At 47.9% G+C, this 22,052-nt stretch overlaps 1 protein-coding gene across 25 annotated transcripts in view; it reads left to right on the top strand.

The window, feature by feature from the left end:
- Positions 1-22,052, top strand: part of MACF1 (microtubule actin crosslinking factor 1) — a 223,520-nt gene that overhangs the window by 18,704 nt on the left and 182,764 nt on the right. The window contains exon 1 of one of the 25 annotated variants that reach the window (XM_039327898.1): positions 11,826-11,911. The exons of the other annotated variants lie outside the window; for them this stretch is intronic. Coding sequence (XP_039183832.1) covers positions 11,860-11,911 — 52 coding nt within the window. The 5' untranslated portion in view covers positions 11,826-11,859. Of the gene's footprint in view, positions 1-11,825; positions 11,912-22,052 lie in introns of those variants that run through there. 25 annotated transcript variants of the gene reach the window in all.

The following is a 22,052-nucleotide window of genomic DNA, read 5'->3' as shown; positions in this document are numbered from 1 at the left end:
TAGTTTTGAACTTCTGGCAGGCACCTGGTTGGTTTCTGTGGGATGCAGTTTTGTTGGACGAAGAATGTTGACTTTCTCCAACTCTACTTCGTCTTGTCTTCACTGGGAGTGATTTAAACAGAGCTGGAGGCCTGTGGATGTGTCACCAGGCTGTGATTTCTTGCTGGTTTTGCTCTACACAGTTCTGAGAACTTACCAATTAGATAATTCTGCAAATGGTGCAAGCCACCCTGAGGACTCTTCCCAGTGATGGAGGCCAGCGTACGCTTGAGGGGCTCAGGACATCTGCTGGAGAATTGACTGCTCCATTGTTGGCCAAGTCCGGAACTGTGCTCAGCCGAGCTGAATTTCTCCTCCCTTCCATGCGGCTTCTCTTTATTTGCTGAAGATCTGGACAGGCCTGTTCCAGGCTGCTGAGCTGTGACACTTTAGGGACATTATTTATTTACACTTTCTGCAAATGAAATGTGTTCTTCTAGTTTCTGCTTCCTGTTTTCCCACAGCACAGAGTTTGCATCCTGTTGAGAAACCTTTGGAGTCTGCCACTAAATTGTAAAGAAAGGGGGCTTGAAGATTGCCCACAGCACAATTTCTTTCTGTCTTCCATTCCGCCCACAATATCTTCTTCTAGCCCAAAACAATTCAGTTTTTGAGGCCCAGAGCCAAATGGCTTGGTAGGGATGCCCAGATCATTTTTCAATAAGCAGATTTGGGAATAAAAACTAGCAGGGGCTAGTGGTGGACATGGGAAAGGAATTTTTTCTTTATGAGAGCAGGGAACTGGGGAGACCTTCTAAGATAGGCCTGTTTAAAGAGCTAATCTATGGACGCAACATTTATTGGTCATCCTAGCTAAACAGCTTAAAATAATAAAAAATCCAGCATAATGCGATTTAAAAGAATATTGACCATTAATAAAGTAGCTTTGCCAAAGAGTCAAGATTTTAAAAGGATACTAAAGTATATTTAATAATTGACTTTAGATAAAGACAGCAATAGAGCAGAATTGAGCCTGTCTTGCTAATAATTGAGGTGATTGCTAATAATTATACAATTATAAATGTGTAATTTCATTAATTCTTTGTGGCTCCCTCTCTGTTTGGTTTAGAAAGAGAAATAAGTCAGGGTAGTTGTCCTATAAAAGGGGCAGTGCCTGTCCAGTGGCTTCAGGTGGTCAGATCCTTTCTGGGCTGTGTGTTTTCCTTCCCAAAGTGAGGGAGCGCAAGGAATGCCTTTGAGTCAAGGCAGGGAGAGAGATTTGTGAAGCAGGCACAGACCGTGATATCATGACTAGCCGAGGAGGTTCAGTTACGGTAGGTCTTTCTGATCGTCAGGGCCGTAGGCTGACTTCATCTGTAGCCTTTCAGTGTAGAATTTCCGTGCAGTGATAAGTAGCAGTAAGAATTTCAGTGGAAGAAAAATATTAAATGTGTGTAAAACATTAGAGAAAATTGGTATAAACGTGTTATTATTGCTACATTACCCCAATACTGATTGCTAAAATTTCCTTTTCTAAAATTGCTAGAAATATAATGATCAGATCATTCTTTCATCTCTGGTGACAGTTTTGGAAGATGATTCATGCTAGTATGAAGCAGATCTTGAAACTTTGAATTCCCACCTGCAATATTTTTACCAAATTTATGAAACCATATTTTCCCACAAAATACGCTGAATTACCTTTGTTCATAGTAACTGGCAAAACCTTTTATTTTTTACTTTATGTCTTTTATTGGAACGGATGGTTGTTCTATTCTATAAAAGAGTGTTTATCCAAGTATGCTTTGACATCTAGAGTAACTTTGTATCTCAGACACAATATTTAATTGAAATTGGGAAGGATTACAGAGTACAGTTTGGTAAATGAATTGCTACCACCTCCAACATTTGGGCTTCTCTTTTGCGTGCGGTCTATGTTTTCATTTTATCGGACTTCTAAATTACAGTAGACTTTTAATAGTGCAGACAGAATTTATTGTAGTTCATAATTTCATATTATGATTTGTACCAAGTTGGCCGTGGTTCCTCATATTTATACTTCACTCAGAGCTTCATTGGAATACGTCTGTCTGTCTGTCTTTTTGTCTTTTTCTTTTTGAGTCGTTATAGAGTCCTGGTGACGGCCTGGACCAGTTCCTGCAGTTTTCTTGGCGACATTTCTGAAAGTGGTTTGTTCTCGCTTCCTGCAGCTGAGGGACCGGCCCAAGGTCACCCGGCTGGTTTTCATGCCTAAGGCGGGACTAGAACTCACAGTCTCCCTGGTGCCTCTAATCCCAAGAGCAGATTGCGCTCATCTAAGACACTCCTGTGTGTGTCAGTATACACAGATACATGGCAGGCCACGCACTCCTCTGCCTGGAGGGCTCTGGAGCCCTTGCCCTGGCTTCTCCCTGGAAGGTCCTGCCGGGAGGTTAGGGGTTGTGGGCAGCTGGGCATGCTTGGCTCTCGTTGTAGGTCACCGACTTTACGAAAGCCCAGTTCTTTTAGGCTAAGTGCTTTTCTTATAGGGATGTATTTACCCTGGACGGAGCCTCCCAGGTTTAACTCAGCCTTTGTCTTTAAGGGGCCTTCTGGGTTACCTAGCAGAAGGCCTGGGGTTTTTTCATCATCCACAGGAGGGTCTGCAGCCCTCTGGAGTTCCCAGCCACTGAAGACGTGTCACGTAACTCACGGGGTTCTCTTCAAAAGGATTTTGCTTTGCCAGGTGATCAAAATCTTGGTTCTTTTATGCCTACAATTTCGGTTGTGTCGTTCTTAATATCTGCAAAGTAGGCTAAACCACTTGGTCTTAATTTTACTTTGCTTGCACTTTTAAATTATGGTTTCAGTAATATATGGTTTCAGTTTTTCATTTTATTTCTTCATGTGCTTATCACTTGGAAATCTTCCCTGCCCCATTCACAAGGTAGATTCTTCCTAATTTAATTGCCACCACACCCCTGCGCAGTTTCTTTAGAGGGAAACTAACAATGCAAAGCAGGCTTGACAACAACCAATGTCAGCCAGCCTACACCAATCTCCTCTCACTTTATAAAGTTCCCCAACACGGTGCCCTCCAGTGGTGTTGGGAAACATTAACTGCCAGAATTTTGGGAAGCGGCAGTCCCTGCACCTCTGGAGGGCACCACGTTGGGAAACACTGCTCTCTCTAAACAGCTGTGGTGGTGGGCAGCTGTAGAAGTTCAGAGGTTGCCTGAGTTAAACTCTGGAACAGAAGAGTCCTGAGCAAAGATTGGGCTGTGTGCAAGGAAGGAAAGGTCTGGTATATTTTGGAGATCCTGCTCAGATAGTCTTCTCCAGCCTGGCTCCTTGCAGATGTGCTGGATTGTGATTTCCATAAGGTCCAGCTGGCTTGACCACTAGCCATGTGGAGTTTCCCTACGTCCTCCCCCAGCACAAGATGTTTGCTGACCAAAGGGTGGGTCCCCAATCCTTGGCAATTTCACAAAGGGCCAGTTGTGTTTTTTCATAACCTTCCTGCAAGGTTGGGTTCCAAAGTCCAGCATAATTCTCTGAGCCTGTGCAGAGGGCCATTCCATTCCATTCCATAAGGCTATTCTGGATAGGTGTATTATGTTTCCCTCTTAAGCAGCAAGGGTTGGCATTGTTTCCCCAAACATTTGGGACTGTTGTGCTTCAGCTATATGCTCATTTCCCTGTCATTTAGCCAGAAAAGCAGGTGGGGGGGGGTTCTTTGAAGCTCAGAGCTTGAGAGTGGTAGCTATAATTGCAGTGTTATCACCCCATTTTTGTTATTTTCATCCATTTTGCAATTACTACTGAAGCACAAAAACATCTCCCAGCCAGAAGAAATTAGACAAGCTTGATCAAAAGGCTCACCTCGTAAGGCAAATCTTCGTTAGATGTCAGGTGTAGAGAAGAGTGCTTCTTTATGTATATGCATTTCCAAACTGCTATTCTTGGAAGATGTTATTATAGGGTGGGCAACTTGCCTCCAAAGGAGGAAAAGAATGCCGTAGTTGTCATTGATTATACCTCCCATCATACATGAAATTCACAAGCGAAATTCAAAGGACCACACAGCAAAATCCCACTGAAGACAGCGCTTCAGTCATTTTCATTCTTGCTGGTCTCCAGTTTTGGGAAGAAGGGCTTTGCTGCCCAGCCAGTTTCTGCTGGCCCATCAAAACATTCTGCCTTTCTTACAACCTGCTGGAAATTTGAGTGTAGCAGGCAACTTCTGATTTCTCTCAACAGCCCTGACCTACTTTTTTCTCCTACAGACAAGGGAAGCAAGACAAAGAGGTGCTGGAAAGTTTCAGATTACTTTTTATCAGCCAGGGAGAGGAGTGCAGAGGCTTCAAATAATTGATGGACCCCAAGTAAGATGAGCCAAGGGCGCTGCTGGACGGCTGTGGTTGGGGGATCACCAATTAAAGCTGTGGTGCTTCAGTCAGCCATCTGCTCTCCTCTCTCATTGGGGCTCTGGGCGAGGGGATTCTTCCCAGCTTTCTTGTTCTGCGGGATCCTGATGGTCTCAGCCTAGCTTTGAAGAGAAACAATAAATTGCTTTGGATCTCTGGGCGTAGTCCTCTCGGGAGATGCATCTACATCTCCCTCTCTTGTTCTGTCTCCATTGCACTTCCTAAGTGAGCAGCCCACCTGTGACCATTTGGCAGTGCTGCTCCCAACTCAGCCCCTGATGGCGAGATAGGCAGCATATAAGTGTAATAAATATATAATAAAAATAAAATAAGGGCAACATATAAATTGTGTCCATAGCTATAATTAAAAATATTTGATGAAACGTCGCTTTGATAGGAAGAGTAGGTTGTATTAATTCCTCTTCTGCTCCGAACTCTGGATTTAGGGCCCCCACTTCTGTTCTTTAGGAGACGTGATCACACTGAAGCAGCCCACTTCCAAGGCTTAGTTAAAGAAGACGTTCTCCCAAGTTAATAACTCACCTGATGCCGTTATCACCAAAGTCCAGCATCTCCTCAGCAGATGGCAAAAAGAAAATGGGGAAATCTCCTTCTCTAATATATTTCAGTGATATATTGGTTGCTGATGCGAACAAGGAAATTCTTGCAACCTCTTCCCTTTCTTAATAAAGCTTGCTAAAGAATTATGGCTGGATGCAGAATTATTTTCAGTTTCAGGCAGAAGGGGCTGATACAAGTGCATTTGTTCAGGTTCTGCCCCACGTGTCCTCTTTGTCTTGAACGAAGACCAAGCCTGCCCTTGACATCCAAACATCTCATGAACTTCCTTCTCCTCAGATGGCTCCATCAAGCTTGGATCAAAGGGTCAGCCATTTCTTTGGCCACCTGCATAGGAGGTCAGGCCTGTCCCCGTCGGTGAAAAAGAATCCATGCTGCAGAGGGAGGCCTTGGTCTCCCTTGTGCTGCCCTTCCGATGGTTGGCTGTGGCAGGAGGGTCGGAGAAAGCCTTCAGAGGCGCTGGACAGGAATGCTGTCACTGGTGGGCAGGACGGCTCCGGAGGCTACTCCCGCTCTCCACCACCTTGGTCTTCTGCTGAACTCTACCCATGTGCAAGTTCCTTCCATCAAGTTACGTCCAAGGGGAGAGAATTGGAGGCTCTTGTACGATACTCAGCACACGGCCCTTTTCTATTATTCATTTTCTCTATTTTTATCCCACTTTTCAGGCAATTCCCATCTTTCCTACAAGTGCAAAGTGCAAAGAAGAGAGACAGGTCAAACAGAGTGCAAAGAAGAGAGACAGGTCAAACGCACAGGCTTATGTTGAAACTTTGCAAAGCAAGGGGTGGTGGGGAAAGAGGGCCTGCCCCACTTCTTTTTCCATCTTGCTATCCCCTTCTTGATGTCCTGCTGAAACGGTGGGGATGCATGAGGCCAGGTGTCCTTTGGTCTAGTAGTCCAGGGGGTTCTGCCTGGTGTGTCACAAACTCTTTTCAGGGCTCCTTCTCAGGCCCACCATGAGGGCCAGACTGAACTTTCTCTTCATGTGCGGCTTCTGGATGAGCAACCGTTGGGCCCTGACAGCTGGAATGCCTTCACTCTCTGCTCGCGAGCCCCATCCTGGTGACAGGAAGCAAGCCCTGACGTGAGGCAGACTTTTGTTCAACACCTGCTCTCAGCCCAGCGGTCTTCAGGCACTAGAGAAGGACGGGGACTCTTGGATTCCTGGGCAAACAGCTGTTGTTCAGACAAGAAGCAGCAACTGACATCCGAGGCTGCCCTGGCAGTAAAGACAACTGATCGGGTGCTTAGAGCAGGGGTCTTCAAACTTGGCCCTTTTATGACTTGTGGACTTCAGCTCCCAGAATTCATCAGGCAGTGTGCCTGGCTGAGGAATTCTGGGAGTTGAAGTCCACAAGTCATAAAAGGGCCAAGTTTGAAGACCTCTGGCTTATAGGGTGTGCCCGACTGCCTCTGTGGGGCCCTGGAAAAGAGCGTGGAAGGTGGTCTTGTTAATCTCATCTGGTTGCTGCTCCCGTCTCTTCCAAGGGGAGGATTGTTTCCACAGGTGTACGTGCAACGCCTCCGTGTATTGTGTGTGCCCTTGTCCCGTGGGTGCAAGTTGTTTCTGGCTTTTTGGAGCAAGATAGTCATGCTCTTTGTATAGCCTCACAGGCCCTCGTTTGGAAGGATCGCTAGGGCGTGATTGTATATGTAATATCCTGCTTTGAAGTTCAAAAGAACACAATCCAAAGTGGCTAATGAAATATCAAAATATAATTCAGAGCTTGGCTTTCTACCAGAGCATGTTTTCACAAGATGGAGAACTCAGATTTTGCACTTCAGAACTAGGTTGGATGCAGAACAAGGCAGGTTCCCAACCTCCTCTGTGTTAGAGGCAATTATATGGTAGGAAGAGAGGGGATAAATAGATCTCCCTCCCAGCTAGGAACATTCCCAGGTAAATTGGGGTTTGGACAGGATTCTGGCTCAGGCGGTTATTGTTTTTCTTGAGGTCAATGTTGGTTTGGACTTGGACCTGGGATTGAATGCCTGCTTTTAGGTGTGGGGCTTCCGGTTGGAAATGCTAAATGTAGGGACTCTACAGCAGGGCTTTTCAACCTTTTCACAGATTGTACCACTTTTAGGATATGACAATATTTGAGTACCACCAGTGCTTAGCAAGGTGTCAAAAACGTGATGACTAAAAAAAGAAAGGGGGGGGGATTTGGGGCTTTACTGATTAGATTCATTTGTTGTTATAGAAATGGCTAGTTTATAATATTATGGAAAAGTAAAAAGTTGAGTTTCATTGTTAATGCTTCCTTCCTATTGCAACAGTGGAACTCGGAAGTCAATGCCTTTTCTTTTCTTTTTCCCTTCTCCCCCTCACTTTTCCCTTTTTCTCTCATCCTTCGCTCACAACCCCCCCTCATCCTTTGCCAGCAAAAGCCTCTAGCTAGCTCTCATTCACACAGGTTGCTCGCACAAGCTTCTCTCTTGCGCTCATTTAGCCTCCAAGCCTCTGATCGCCTGGGTTGCTCTGCCCTTTCTAGAGCCTCAGCATCTTTTTTGTATTGGTGAACAGAACCGGATGCAGAATTCTGAGGGTGGCCTTATTTATGCAGTGCCAGCAGAGCAGCATTTGATCTTGATACTATCCCTCTCTTGATACAGCCCAGGGCATAGCTGGATTTGCATGCATTGAGCAGTATAGTGGTTTAAAAGCACAGTGGGCTTGTGTGTTGAACCTTTACTGTTGAACATGGAATCCATAGGAGCCAGTGGGCCCTCGGAGGCTTCCTCCGTGGTCTCCCTGCCTCCCTCACGTCCTTCTACCACCACCTTGATAGCCATTGAGTGTATTAGTTACCCCTGGGGCTAATCTTCGGACACTCCCATTAACTTGCTTGCAAAATTTCCTATCTTTCCATTGTCTAAAATGGTTGAGGGTCCTGCAGTAACTGGGAAACTGAACAAACTGCTTTATTAGCTTAGCACAGTGTGTAAGATAGCTACATTATTCATTAGAGTTAATGAAAGCCTTGCATAATCACTAGGGGAAACAGTTGTTCACGAGAGGTTTTTCTATTCACCAAACATTCCCGTTTTTATTTTGTAGGTGTCCCTCAGTGTTTTCAGTTAGATTGGCAAACATAATTTAAAACTGCATCTGCAGTTTTATTTATGTACAGCAATAAAGCATGTTTCTAATCATACGCAGAATAATTTGGCTAGCACAGCCTGAAGACCTCATCCTGCTGTTTCTGTACTTTTCTATGTGCTCTCTATGTGTTTCTGTACTTTTCTATGTGCAAAGTTGGTTCCCAGGATTCTTGGTGAAGGCCATGCTGGCTAGGGGATTCTGGGAGCTGGTGTCTCAGAAGGTAGAGAGGTTGGGGAGGTGGCTGAACAGCAGAAGGTTCTGCTACGTCTGATGGGAAATTCCCACGCAAGAGTGAGATTCTGTGCATCGGAGAATCGTTCTTTGGTGGCCTGGTGGATTTTTGCTGGCAATCTAGTGGGATTTATACCCGAAAGCCCCAGTTTCAGTCTACCTCCGTGCTGTGCTGTGGTGAATTGACTGGAATACAGTAAGGATGAGCTTGTCCTGCAAAGGGACGCCTGGATGCTGCTGAGATCCTCCAACGGCAACAGAGAGGCTGGGTGGAGTTCTGCATTCTTCCATTGGCAGAGAGGGAGTTTCTTGGGGAGAAGCAAGTTGGAGGGAAGGCTGCTGATTTTGGTGCCTGAAGACATTGTGTTAGCTCAGTGGTGCCTTGTGGCAGAGCGTCTGCCAGAAATGCCCTTAAAAGCTGGGATTTTGGAGGCTGCTTCTGCCTGGCAGAGCAGCTCTGGGCCATTTTAGTTCAGAGTGAAATGGGGGCTCCTCTGTCCGGAGAGAGACCCCACTTTATCTATCACTTGTGTTTCGGAGTGCAGGTAGGCTGTGATTCCTCCTGCGAAGGGCAGTGATGCGGAAGGAAGAGGAAAGGGGCAGAGTGAGCAGAAGAGGAGGGGAGAAATGAGCGGGGGGGGGGCATGTAGACCCTTCAAGGATCCTGGCCAGGATTATGTAAAGCTCCTCCTGGGAGACTGAACAATTCTGAAGTTTTAAATTTAGCAGCCAACATTTTTTTTGCACCTATGCCAGGCAGGGCAAAACTTTAACTTTCCTCCAACCCTTTTGAGGTTAAATATTGTTAGATCAAACTATTTTAAAACAGAATAACAGAGCTGGAAAGAACCTTGGAGATCTTCTAGTCCAACCCCCTGCTCAAGCAGGAAACCCCACACCATTCCAGACAAGTGGCTGTCCAGTCTCTTCTTAAGAGCCTCCAGTGATGGACCTGCAACTTCTGAAGGCAAGCCGTTCCACTGGTTAATTTTTCTCACTGTCAGGAAATTTCTCCTGAGTTCAGGGTTGCTTTTCTCCCTGGTCAGTTTCCCTCCATTGTATCTTGTCTTGCCTTCAGGTGCTAGCTGGGGGGGGGGGGGCTCCACATAAGGATTCAGAGTGGTTTGAAACTAGCTTTGGGCCTCCCACATCTCAGACACAAGCTGGTTTGTTTCTGATTCAGCTGCAGTCTCACGGAAATAGTAGTTCCCGATTGGATTGTGCCTTTCTGTAGCTTGCGGGTGGTCTGTTTATGGACACCCCTGCCTCATCCCTCCTTCCTCCACCTTCCTGGGCATCTGGACTTGCAAGGGGAAAGGGGGCTTGGTTCTCTTTCAGCTCCCCTTCTTAGGAACCGATGGGAATGTAATGTAATACGAAAGGAGGCTGCAGATGGGGTGGGGATGTTGGCAAACGGCTCCTTTTATTTCCCTTTTTTTATTGTGGGGGGAGAGAGATTTTCATTGCTGCAAGACCTGTGGCAGTTTGGACTTTTTGCTCCTTATTGTTGGCATTTTGAAGTTGGCAGGATAAAGTTGATCCCAGATTGCTTCCCAGATTGCTTTTGAGAGTTTGGAGTTGAAACAAGGCTCCCGTGGAAAGTCCCTGATTGCCAGCCTTTAGCCCTGGTGGGGTTGCTTCCTTTTGTTTCAGCAGGCAATGGGAAGCTAGTTTGCTCAGCCAGGTTGTAGGAAAGCTGCCAATGAGGTTCTGCAGGGTGGGGACCCAGTTGCTGTTTATAGTGTTGCACCAGATGGGTTGACTTGACCTGAGGCCTTTCCGAATTCCTCCCATTGGCCGGATTGGCGTGTCTCACTTGGTGAGGGTCTGTGGGACCGATCTCAGGAAACAGGAGGGAGAGCTGCAGCCACTGTGTAAAAGGTGGCTCAGCCCGCAGGGGGAGGGAGGCACTTCAGAAGGGACCCTCCCTGGTTTTCTGGAGAGTAAAAGGAAGGGGGGGGGATATTTTCAGCCTTGCAACCTTCTATTAATGTAACCTTACAATAAAGAGAGATGATTCTCGTCTCTACTACCTCAAAGGGCTAACACACTTTGATTTACAATAGTTGTATTCACACATTGGCTAACGCATGATTTATTTTATCATGATTTTCTGAACAAGCCATGATAGTTTGGTTAAACATGTTTATAAGCCACAATATCTAGGTTCATGCATCACATCAAACCAACATCACACAAACCACAGAAGACTTGATACCACTCATCAAACTATTGTTTGTGGTGGTTTTGCCCATTTAATGGTTTTGACTACAATTAATCTGTAGTTTTTGATGTAGTTTTCATGTCCATGTTCTCCACAGCACAAGAAAGTGCCTGTTTCACTTCTTTGTTGGTCGCATGTCTCCCTGAGGGTTGTGTCCAATACACTTTAAGATTTGGATAAATGAAAACAGGTTTACTTTTTAAGTATTAAGTACTTGGTGAATATTTCCTTTCAGGCGTCTGATAACTTATCCAACTCTCAAAGGGTGAAAGGGCAGCCTGCAAAGTGTTTCTGGAGAGACCACATCAGGGAGAGGTGTGCAGAAAAAATGCACACCATGCTCTGAGAGTGTGGGAAGGAAAAGGTTATTTGGAAGGAGGTTTAGTAGAAGCACCAAATGAGAGGAAGGATTTGGGGTGGGGGCAGAAATGGAAATGAGGGGGGGAAAGACATCCAGGGATCTGGGGGGGGGGATATTTTCAGTTCCTGCAAAGGCTTTGGATTATAAGAGTTGTAGTCTAACACAGGGGTCCCCAACCCCCGGTCTGTGGACCAGTACCGGGCCGTGGCATGCCAGCAACCGGTCCGCACAAACAAAGCCCCATCTGTGAGATGCAGGCAGCACACAAAGCCACGCCCTCTGGTCCACGGAAAAACCTCTCTCCACGGAACCGGTCCCTGGTGCCCAAAAGGTTGGGGACCTCTGGTCTAACACATCTAGATGTCTTCCTGTTATAAGTATCAAACATGGGTAGTCTGTGACTTAAAAGGTTCTCTTTCTCACGAAAGACTACAGGGATACTCTTTTCTTTCGTGGCACATCTGCTCCTGGTGTTTGTTATTACCCCATTTTTTTCTGGTGCTTTTGAGGAATTCCTTGAGAGGAGACTGGCTCAGAGCTTGGCTTCCTCTCGCTGCCTTTCTCCATAGCAGCATCCGTTCTGCTTGACACCCAAGGAGAGGCTAGTGAGAATTTGGTGTCTCTTTGTGTGTGACTTGGTTTGGGGGGGGGAGGCACGGAGGAACCCAACACCTCCAGCCGGCTCACAGATGGGGCCACCCTAGGCTGCTGTGTGTGGGGAAGAGGGAGGGGCGTGGGGGCAGGGTTGGCTGGTGACCAATGAGGCTTTTAAGGCCCATTTCCTCAAATAAGGAAGCGGAGGGCCGGCCAGCGCCAGGAGGGAGGCTCTGCAGGGAGGGAGGGAGCAAAGGGCAATCTGACCCGGTGCCTGGGATTCAGAGCTGGGCAGGCAGTGGCCGGAGACGGTGGCCTCTCAGGCTCCTCGACCCTTTGGGCCACGGTGGCAGCTCCCTCCAGCTGAAAGCAGCAAATGAATACCGAGAAGTACCGGAAATTCCTGGATGGGCTCAACAGCTTGAAAGGTAGGCCAGCCCTGCCTGGGGAAAGGGGCTCAGAATGGTACTTTGGGGTGAGAGCAGAAGCTGCTGCCCCCCAGAAGGGAGGGTGGGTGGTCACCAGTCCGTTGGAAAGCTTGGCTGGTCGGCGGTTGTCCACCCGTTGCCCTGAAGAGGTTTCAGACCTGTGGACCAGTGGCGAGATCGGGAGAGCGCTCCCCCCTGCTCCTCCCGGAAAGGCAGCAGGGCTGGCAGAGAAGAGCAGCCTCAGACCCTCAGCTTTCCTGGCCAGGAGCAGAGTGCCCTCTGCCCAGTTCCAGCAGCCCTGGTTTGGCACCAAAGAACTGGTCCTGCAGAAGCCTCCCCGACCGTGCCACCTGTCCATCGTCCCACCTCATCTTGATTAGGCAGGAGTCAGAGTTTGAACTCAGGGCCTGGGGGTCTCCTTGCCTCGGGGAAGGAAAACACTTAGAGCGGGAATTGCCTGCTTTCTGACTGAAAAGGGGCTCTCAAAAGGGCTGCTCCTGGGTGAGCTCAGGCAGAGAGCTGGGAAAGAACAAAAGAGGCCCTGGAATTCGCAGCCCTTGTCTGGCGCCCCCACTTCCCATTTGGGGAGGGGCTTGCAAAGCTCCTGGGGAGGGAGGAGGCATTCTAGATGGCGAGGAGCAGGTGCTCCGACTAAACCCGATCCCTCTGCATCCAAGTCATGACAGACGGGGACCTGCCTCCTGCTCCAGAAACCCTTCAGCTCCCAGCCCCATTTTTTCCACCACCTTCCCCCAAAGCCCAGGGATGGGAAGAAATGCGTCAGGGCCTTGGATCAAGTTCTCCCTGGCCCCTTGCAGCGGGTGGGGGGCTCCGTTCCGCACAAACCGCCAATTTTGGTATGGGTGCTGCTGTTGTGCCCCCTGTGGGAATCGCTGGGCTGGGTGCTGGCCCCGGCCTCTCTCTGCCCCCAAAGAGGGGGGTGAAGCTGGCCTCAAATGAAGCGCAACTGCAGCTGGAGCACTGGGGGGGGGTTTCTGGTTTAGCAGAGGAGATGCTTTGTGAGCGTTTCACCCATCCAGCTAATCTTTGATTTACAATCATTCATTTAGTAACCATTCAAAATCACAAGGGCACTGAAAAAAGGGGTCTACAGCCCGTACTCACACCCACGACCTTCCAGCATCCCCCGTCACTTGATCCGAGCTCAGGTGGTCGGCGGGCAGCACCTATTTGCCCTCTGATCCCTGTAAACACCTCAGGCCCCTTCCCAGGGGGTCGCCCCCAGGCAGAGTCAGCGGGAAGCCGTGTTCGCTTAATGACTTGGGGGTTCACTTAACAACTGGGGCATTAACCTTGTGAACTCTCAAGCTTCCTCCTTCTGTTATATATTCAAGATGGACAGTATTTAATATTTATTTGCTACATATATGTAGGGATGTGGGTCTATACATATGTTGTTCATAGTGTGTTTAGGTGTGCGTCATGTGTTTCACTTTTGAGAGCGGGCAACTAAATTTCATTTTTGAAGTGTGCCGTTGTGCCCACAGTAAAAAAATGACAATAAAGGTTATCTTATCTTTATCTTATCTGGGCAATGGAAACTCTGCTCCCCAAAGTGGGCTCAAGTTGAGGACTACCTCACTGATGTGTCGTGTCTCTGAGTAGGAGCCCAGACGTCCCGCACTGGCTCTGTGCTTCATGCTCAGCTGCCACAGGGAAGGTGTCGGCTGGGTGGTCAGACCAAGCGCTGCTCCCTCAGGATCCCCAGTCCTGCTGCCCTTTGGCCTTCCATGCTTGGCGGATGCCATAGTCCTGCCTCCCCTGCCAGGCTCACTGGAAGAAGCCGAGGCTGGAGTGTCTGCACAGAACCTAAAACTGCATCATTGCAGATTAAGCTCCCGGGATGACTCGCTTATCCTTCCCCGAAAGAGGCTGGCTCTTTCTCTTGCAGCTCCCTCTCACAGAGGTGGTCAGCCAGGCTTTTTCTCCAATGGGCCAAAGCATAGGGTTTGTTTTTTAAATGAGCTTTCTGCTGGACACCCCCCCATTGCTGGACACCCCCCCCCATTTTTGGACATTGATAATCTTTCTGATTTGTAAGCACCAGAGTTTGAAGCATGTACAGGCTATTATTTATACTAGGTGTAGTGCTATTTATTTTGCGAAATTTTTCAGACTTCAGAGCCCAAGTCCAACTTCTTCCTCTTTCATTTCTTCCTATCTGTTGTGCTGGGCTTACCAATTGCTTGACTTAATTCCAGAAAAGGAGTCACGTGTTTTCATTTCTTATGATGGATTTTTATCTGCTGGTTATTTGGGCTCCATATCAAGGAGAAATGCCATAGTTAGCAGGAACAGCTTGGCGAGAGAAAAAGAGGTTGGGCTCCTCCGTCAAATAGCCTTCCTTCCGTCTGCAGGCACTGTCTAGGGCTGGTGTCCCGAGCCTCTCGCCTGCTGCTGGGGGGGGGGGGAAGCAACTGTGTGGAATTAGAGGCTTGCAGGCATTCTTGGACCCCCCACGCCCCCCCCTGCCATGGTAGCCATGAATCAGGATTAGGACCATGGACTGCCAGACAGCTGGATATTTTATTTCAGCACTGGTGCCTTTTAAGAAATTAAAAATGCCAACTCTGTCCTCTCCTCTGTCCTCTCGGATACTGTTTTCTGAAGCGATCAGGGTTGCGATTTTTTTTTTTGTTTCTTAACTTGACCCCACTGGAGTTGCCTTCCATTTCCGTTCCCGCCCTTCTGAAATCCTCCCTGGTGCTGTGTAAGACTTGAGGCCTCGAGGGGCCCCTTCTGGATTTCTAGCGGTGTTTTAGAGGGCTTTGGAGGACTTTGCTTGCACCCATAGAAGCTCATGGAGCCATGAACCCCAAATGAGTTGTGGAAAGAACCCCAAGTGCATGGAGTTAAGGAATGTGAAGGGCCCTTTGTCAGCAGGGTTGCTGCATTTTGCTTGCTATTTCTAGGGCCATCCAAATGGGCTTTTCAGGATGACAGATACGCTGTCTAGTCTCTGGAGTTTGATCTTCTTCCATCTGGTGATGATGAAGCACAATGCTCCTCCTAATTGGAGCCTAGCCCTCCCGATTGTCTCCTTGAGCTGAAACCAGAAGAGAAAACAATAAAATAGGCTAAGCAGCAGGAAAGGGCTGAGCCCAGGCCCCGGAGGTCTCTCCTCTCTCCCCCCTTTGAAGGCCCTGCCACCCTTTGCCTTCTGCCCCAGCTGTTTCCTGAAAGATGCTGGCAGGTGGCAGTGGACGGGAGCCCTATCCCTGGCTCCTGGGGGGAAGATCTCCCTGCCTGAGCATAGGGATTCCTGACCCAAGAGTCACCTCCCTCCCTGATCAGGTCAATTAGCTCCCAGGATTACCTGCACCATTACCAGCAGGGATGGGAAGGCCCCCCTCTCTCTGCATGACTTGTTAAGCAGGGAGATCCGCCTCTTGCTGTGCAGTTTCTCAGGTGATGCTCAGAAGCCATCCTTGGCCAGGAATGAACTCAGGAAGTGCTGGCAAAGGTGTCCATGAGAAGGGCAGTAATAGGGCCATCAAGGGGGAGGCTGGCTGGCTGGTTTGGGATAACAGGCAGCAGCCCTGGAGGGATTCCTAAGGTAACAGCATCAGCTCGCTCCTTTGTAACTGCAACCTTTTCTCGACTGTTTTACACTAAGTAAATCAGTGGCAGAAGTCCCTCTGCCACACCCCTTGGGGAAGGTGTGGCAGTTGTGCAATAGCAGCTCCCCCCCTTTGGGTTCCCAGATGCTGGAGACCCAACCCCAGCTGTGGCAACTCCCAGACAAGTACACTTCAACTCCCAGAATTCCTCAGCCAGTGTGCTGTATAGGAGAATTCTGGGAGATGGTTCCCATGCCAGAAGGTGCCAAGGTGGAAAGAGGCTCTGGCTGGATATTTGCGGTGAGTTAAGTTATGGCTTATTGGCTAAGCTAACATGTTTTACTTTACATACTGTGCTAAATTATAAACTGTTGACAGTTTGGGGCCTTTCGGCTTCTGGCCGCCCGTCACGGGACGAGGCCCTTCCCCGGACGCCCTCAGGCCGCCCCAGGTGCCTCCCCGCGATAAGCAGGCCTGGCGGGGGGGGGGTGGCTGGTCGCCTGCTCTGCCCTCCGTCCTCCGCGGCTGCAAAGGCCGGCAGACTGGGGGCCCGGCCGCGCCCCGGGACAGACGCCGCCCCCCCTGCCAGGGAGCTCGGCTGCCTGCGCGCCGCCTTCCTCCCCCTTCCTTCGGCAGAGCTGCGGGGCCTGCCTGGTAGGGCGCTTGTCCGAGGCCCCGGTCGCAGAACGCGGGCGCTTTTATCTGGACGGTCCCTGCTCCCGCCTGGGCTCTGCAGGCCGAGATTAGCCTCCGTCTGGGCCGCGGCGCACGAGCGCCTCCCCTCCAGGCCCGCCAAGTGCGGCTCGGTGGCCTTGGGGGGGGGGGCGGCCGAGGGGCAATTCCCCTTCCCCCCCGGCCCCGCAGCAGAGCGCCAGTGCCGGGACGCCCCCCGGTGGATGCCGCGGGCCGGCCGGTTGCAGGCCGCCTCCTCTGCAGAGCTGTGCCGGGGGGGCCCTCCGCCCGGAGCCCCGCCTGGCCTGCCGGGGGTTGCCGCCGGCTGCCAGGCGGGAGGAGGGCTGAGAGTTGGCGATCCCTGCCTTAATCTGCCTGGCGCCGCTTCCTTTTTTCCGAGCAAACTGTTTCGGTGTTTCCTTTTGCTTGAAGTTGGTAACACGCAGTTGGTTTTTGAAGTGACGTGTACCTGTCCTATGCATTCTGCAATTTAGATTGTTTATAGGTTTATTATCAATATTTTTATTGCAAAAGTCATTTTAATTTTGCTAAGTTATTAGTTTTTTAAAAAAGTAATTTATTTTTGGAGCATTCCAGGACCCTGATTGCACTTAGGACAAGTCTTGCCTGGTTTAGTCTCTGTCTCTCCCTTTTCTTTTTTCCCTCTGTTCTGGAAGTTGCTCCTTGCCTATTTTGGATCTCAACTTGCTTGCCAGCTCCTGACTACTCAGAACTCAATCCTTGTTGAGATCCTGATGTATCTAAAGACTCTTGAAATGCATGGTTTAAAATAGTTTCCTCCCTTCCACGATTAGAAGACCTGGCTGTTCAGATGGTATTTCCCTGTCCTTGGTACACACTCAGACATAAAGGAGAACTGTCTCCAGCACTTCTTAATACATGATGCTTCCAGATTTCCCAATTAAGGCTTTATGCAGCTGTCCACGTGAGAACCAGTTTGGTGCCAAAGTTAAAGTGCCAGAGGGCTGGGAATTCTAGTTTTTCCTTAGGTATGGAAGATGGCTGGTGATTTTGGGCCAGCCCCCCCTTTCAGTCCAGCCCACTTTATAGTTGTAGTTTGGGGTAAAATAAGAGGAAACACATACATTGTCTTGAGTTGTACAAAATGAAGGCAGGATGTAAATATAATAAATAAAAGTCTTTTCTATTCTATTAATTGGTTTTGAAAAGGGGGAAAGGTTTCAGAAGAAAAACAGGGTCAAATTCTGTATCCAGCAGGGTGACTGTGCATTAAACTTTGGATGCTCTGGAATCCAGAATCCCTCAAAGAGTTAACTTATTTAGCTGTCTGATAAATCTCTTGGCTCAGTAGGCTGGCCATTTACTAAGGGTAGGATAGGCTTGGCTTCTGTAGACCCTGCCGACTGGGTGATTGACAAGCTGGTAGGCTCCAAGCAGATGCCTGGACTACTCAACAGGTGGGCAGATGGCATTTCAGGATTTAAAGGAAGCCTCTCCTTATCCTGTTCTATGGGGTTAATTTTGTCATTCATTGCAGGACAGCAGCTGTGAGAGAAGGCCAGTCACTCTGTTTTGTGCTGGTTGGTTGAGTTGAGCAGTTTAGAGGCAGTTTGGTGTAGTGGTTAAAGCATCAGGCTAGAAGCTGTGAGTTCTAGTCCTGCCTTGGGTACAAAGCCAGCTGGGTGGTCTTGGGCCAATCACTCTCTCTTAGCCCTATGAAGAAGCAGGAAGCAATGGGAAGCCACTTCTGGAAAATCTGGCTAGGAAAACTGCAGGGACATGTCCAAGCAATTGTCAAGAGTCAAAAACTGACTCCCAAGAGACAAAAACACCCCAAACAAAAACAAAACTTATCAAGTTTAACCATCACTGATTAAATAACTCACAGTTGGGTAATTTCACACAACAAACATTTTACCAGTTAAGCCATATTTTATAAAGTGCAGTGGTTGGATTCATCTATAGTAATGGGACAAACTACTGTAGACCCTACCAAGTTTTAGGATGCTGTGTGAAGTCAGCCTTCCGATTGAATCAGGCTGGATCTATGTCTGCTTGGGTTCCTCCATATTGTGTATTGCAACACAACTTTTTTTCTTTACTTCTTGAGGATTGTAATTGAGGAAAGAGTTCCTTTTCAGTCAAAATGCTATTTATATTCTTTCCAACTCAACAGAAGGTTGGAAAGAAGTTATATAAAGAGGTTTTGGTCCCTCTCTCATCTCTCCATCTCCAAAAGTGTCAAAACTGAACAACACTATGGGAGCAAAATCCACACACATCTTGCTTGCTTGGCATTTGCGAAGGAAGTGTCCTCAGACAGAGTGTGCACTTCATCATCCGCTCCCTGTTGAGGAGGCTTAAGTTGGGTTAAGGCGTTTCTTATGCCAGTAGAAGACTTCCCATGTGGATGTTATAGAGCACAGAGCCTGTGGGGGTTGACAGGTAGCTTGGCTGGGCTTTGCATCTCCGTAACATTTTAGTTGTGGCTGTTTGTTTGACCCCTTCCCTCTCCCTTCCTCTTCCCTTTTCCCTTTCCATTCCCTTTTCCCTTCCCCTCCCCATCCCAGCTGGGAATACGTCTACCAGGAGGTTGTTATTCCCATTAGTCAGCACCCTTCACCCAACAGTGTTTTTCCCTGTTGGCAGATGAAAAGAGGAAGAGAGCTATCGGACCACAGACCTAAGTGGGTCAAATGTCCTTGTTGTCCTCATTGTTACAAAAGGGGTTTAATTAAAAAAGCACAATATTGTAAGGTTGAGATGCTGCAGAACAATGCCGCCTCATTTCTGTTTTTTCCCAGGAACGCCTCTGAACTCCCACATGGAGTCTAGTAACCCAGAAGTAGGGAGGAAGGAGGCCAGGTTTTTAATCCTTCAGATTTCTCTCCCTCCTCTACAGAGCTGCTGTGAAGGCTCTAATTGGGGAAGGAAGGAAGGAAGGAAGGAAGGAAGGAAGGAAGGAAGGAAGGAAGGAAGGAAGGAAGGAAGGAAGGAAGGAAGGAATCTTCCAGTTTCTTCCTTTTATTCCTTTTCAAATAATTTTATTAAAGTTTACAAATACTGAGACCAACTAAGAAAAATACAAAAAGTAAAGGAAGGGAGGTGCAAAGAGACAGAAAAAAGATTTCCCAGTCCTTCGGACAATTTCAATAACAACTTTTCCATAACCTGTCCATAAAACTTCTTTTTCCCATATCTCATCCCTTATCAATAATCATATTATAAAAATTCATCATTCAGTCCTAATTGGCAAAATTTTATTAGGAGTTATCAGAAATAATATATTCTAACCTTAAATAAATCCATTTTGTTTTCCAACTGATCACTTTCTCTAAGAAATAAAGCAAAAGAAATCTCTTTCCATTTACAAACAGATCAAATAATGTCCCACCCAGCTTCATTCTTGATGCCCCTCTTACAAATGGTGAGGAGGAAGTCTTGAATCGTTGGAAAGTGCCTGGATTCCACAAGGGGTCATTTATAGGCTGGCTGACCAGCCACAAATATCCATTTCATAGAGAAAAGGAGGCTAAAAACAGACCACCAGGCCAGGACTCTGAACCTGACTTTTTCAGTACTATCATCACTTTGAAGAGTTGCTAAACGAATAGTTGTAAGTTGAAGACTACAATCCCCTAGACCTGAGAAGCTACTTGGGTCCCACAAAAAAATCCAACACCAGTTTCCCTGGGTGTGATTGCAACCACTCCCTGCTTGCCCACTTTATTCTACCTTTCCCTTTCAGGGATGCCACGGGAGGCCTCGGATGTGGGCTGGTGCTAGGGCACCCGCCTTGTTCCTGTGCTCTGATTGCCTGAGGGCCACTCCTTCCTCTCCACGTGACCCTCAAGCCTTCTGGCTGTGACCTAGTGACACCCCCCCCCCTTTGCCTTGTGGTGGGTGGGGCACGGAGCGCGTCAGAAGCCCAGCTGGGTTTTGCTGTGGGAAAGGAGAGGAGTCAAGCGTGGCTGCCTGCCTGGGCAAAGCCAAGCCCACCCCACCTGCCCTGGGGCTGTCTAAGCAAGTGGCGGCTTCCTTCTCGGCAGGAAACTCTCCAGATTGATTCTTCTGGAGCAAAGGCTCTGAGGGGGGGGGGGGGCAGAAACGCCTCCCTGTCGGTTGTCCTGCTTCCAGGCCGCTGTGGCTTCTTCCGTTCTCTTTCCCAGAATGGCTCTTTTTCTCAATCTGGTACTACCTGCCAGTTTCCACAAAACGTTTTTAAAACGATTGTTTGTGAAAATTATTTTTAATCCAACTTTTATCTTGGGTATTAAACCAGTAAAAACAATACCTAGGAATAAAACTTAAAGATGGCATTATAATTGACAAAAATCATATGAGTATAAAGAGCCATGCAAACAAACAGAGCAGGAATGGTGCCAAATGGTTGCAACTTTGGTGCCAAGTGAGTTTAAATGGGGAGGAAATTCTTGCAGAATTAGGATCATATTTCACAAAGTAACACTGACTTATTTCCTTGGAATTTTGTATCATGCCAATACATTTTGAGACAGTATACAGAGCTAAAAATAATTAATTTTTTTTTTTACTCTACAATTCAGTAATATGTAGCACTGCCGTGCCTTTTCAAACGCCAAGGGAATTAAGGATGTTTTAACAGGAGTCTAAATGATAGAACGGCTGCTGCATGCTTTAGTTTGAGGGGATGGTACAATCATGTGCTACAGTCGAAAATGTCTTTCTGATTTTATTGTAAAGCTACAAAAGCCTGTTTTTTTAAAAAAGAGAGAGTCCCTCTCAACCTGCACAGACCCTGCTGGATCCAGGCAGTGGGAATGAGGAGGCCAGCCTCATCTAGTGCTGGGCTTCTGTGTGTTTTATGTGGGGAGTGGGCTGAGGGCCAGGAGCCCAGGCCAAAAGCTGGCACATTAGGGAGCTCCCCGCCAGAGTAGATCCGGTGTTTGGCCTGTGCAAAAGACCTCTGTCGGCTTCTAACAGCTAAACTGTGGCTATCATCAAATTATACAACAAACGATTCTGGAAATCAGTGACAGTAAAAAAAAAAAAAATGCTGCTTAGTCTGAAGCTACCAACCGAAGTCTTCCTGTTCTCTGAGCTTGGTTGTTTTCTGGCAGACGTTTCGTTACTCAGCGAGGTAACGCCATCAGGCTCAGAGAGCACCAAGGACCCCAGAGTGTTGCCTCTGATACTCCAGGGTGTTACTAAGGCTGTGCTTTTTAGTTATTTTTTAAAATCTCCCCATTCAGTAAAAGGCCTGAAGGGTTTGTAGATCTTTTTAAAAAAGCACCTGAATGAAAAATTACGCCACGGGGAATGAAGTGCCTTATGATTCAGGCAGGCTGGGCTTTCAGCCATAGATTCCTGGCTCCTTTAAGGAACACATTGGAGCTGGGAAGGAGTTAAAATGCGTGTTTTCAAAAGAGTTGAGGAGCATTTGACGGGGCATTGGCATCTGGGCTCATTCTTCTGATACTTCTGGCAAACAGGTTTTGCAAGTTGTGGTTTAAAAACCTAATGGATCAGAGCCGACAGCAATGGGCCTCTTTTCCTTTCTAGGGCGGAAGAGGGCATTGCGCATTTCACACGGCTGTAAGGCCAACATCTGTTGGTTTTGGCTGAGATTATCGTGGTTTGTAATTGTCTTAGTATGATATGTAAACCCAGGTGATTCAGGCTTATTCAACCGTGATTATTACGGGCATGCTTTAGAGCAGCCCATGAGAAACTTCAAGGGGCACAGATTCTTTTTAACAAGACATTTTACGCTGCTCTTTTGCCAAATGCCATCCCTTCCAGCCCTGAAGGCAGCAGTGCACAAAGGCTCAGAACTGGTTGAGATCATCCTGCAACGCACATTTGTCAAACAGCTTCTGAATTTGGGTATGAATTTTCCCTCTCGATGCCTCCTTTCCCACCTCTTC

This window comes from Crotalus tigris, unplaced genomic scaffold (genome assembly GCF_016545835.1).
Source record: "Crotalus tigris isolate CLP2741 ecotype Arizona unplaced genomic scaffold, ASM1654583v1 scf7180000017614.5298720, whole genome shotgun sequence".
Lineage (NCBI taxonomy): Eukaryota > Metazoa > Chordata > Lepidosauria > Squamata > Viperidae > Crotalus > Crotalus tigris.
The sequence above is the reverse complement of the archived record's forward strand: the minus strand, read 5'-3'. Positions and strand labels throughout refer to the sequence as shown.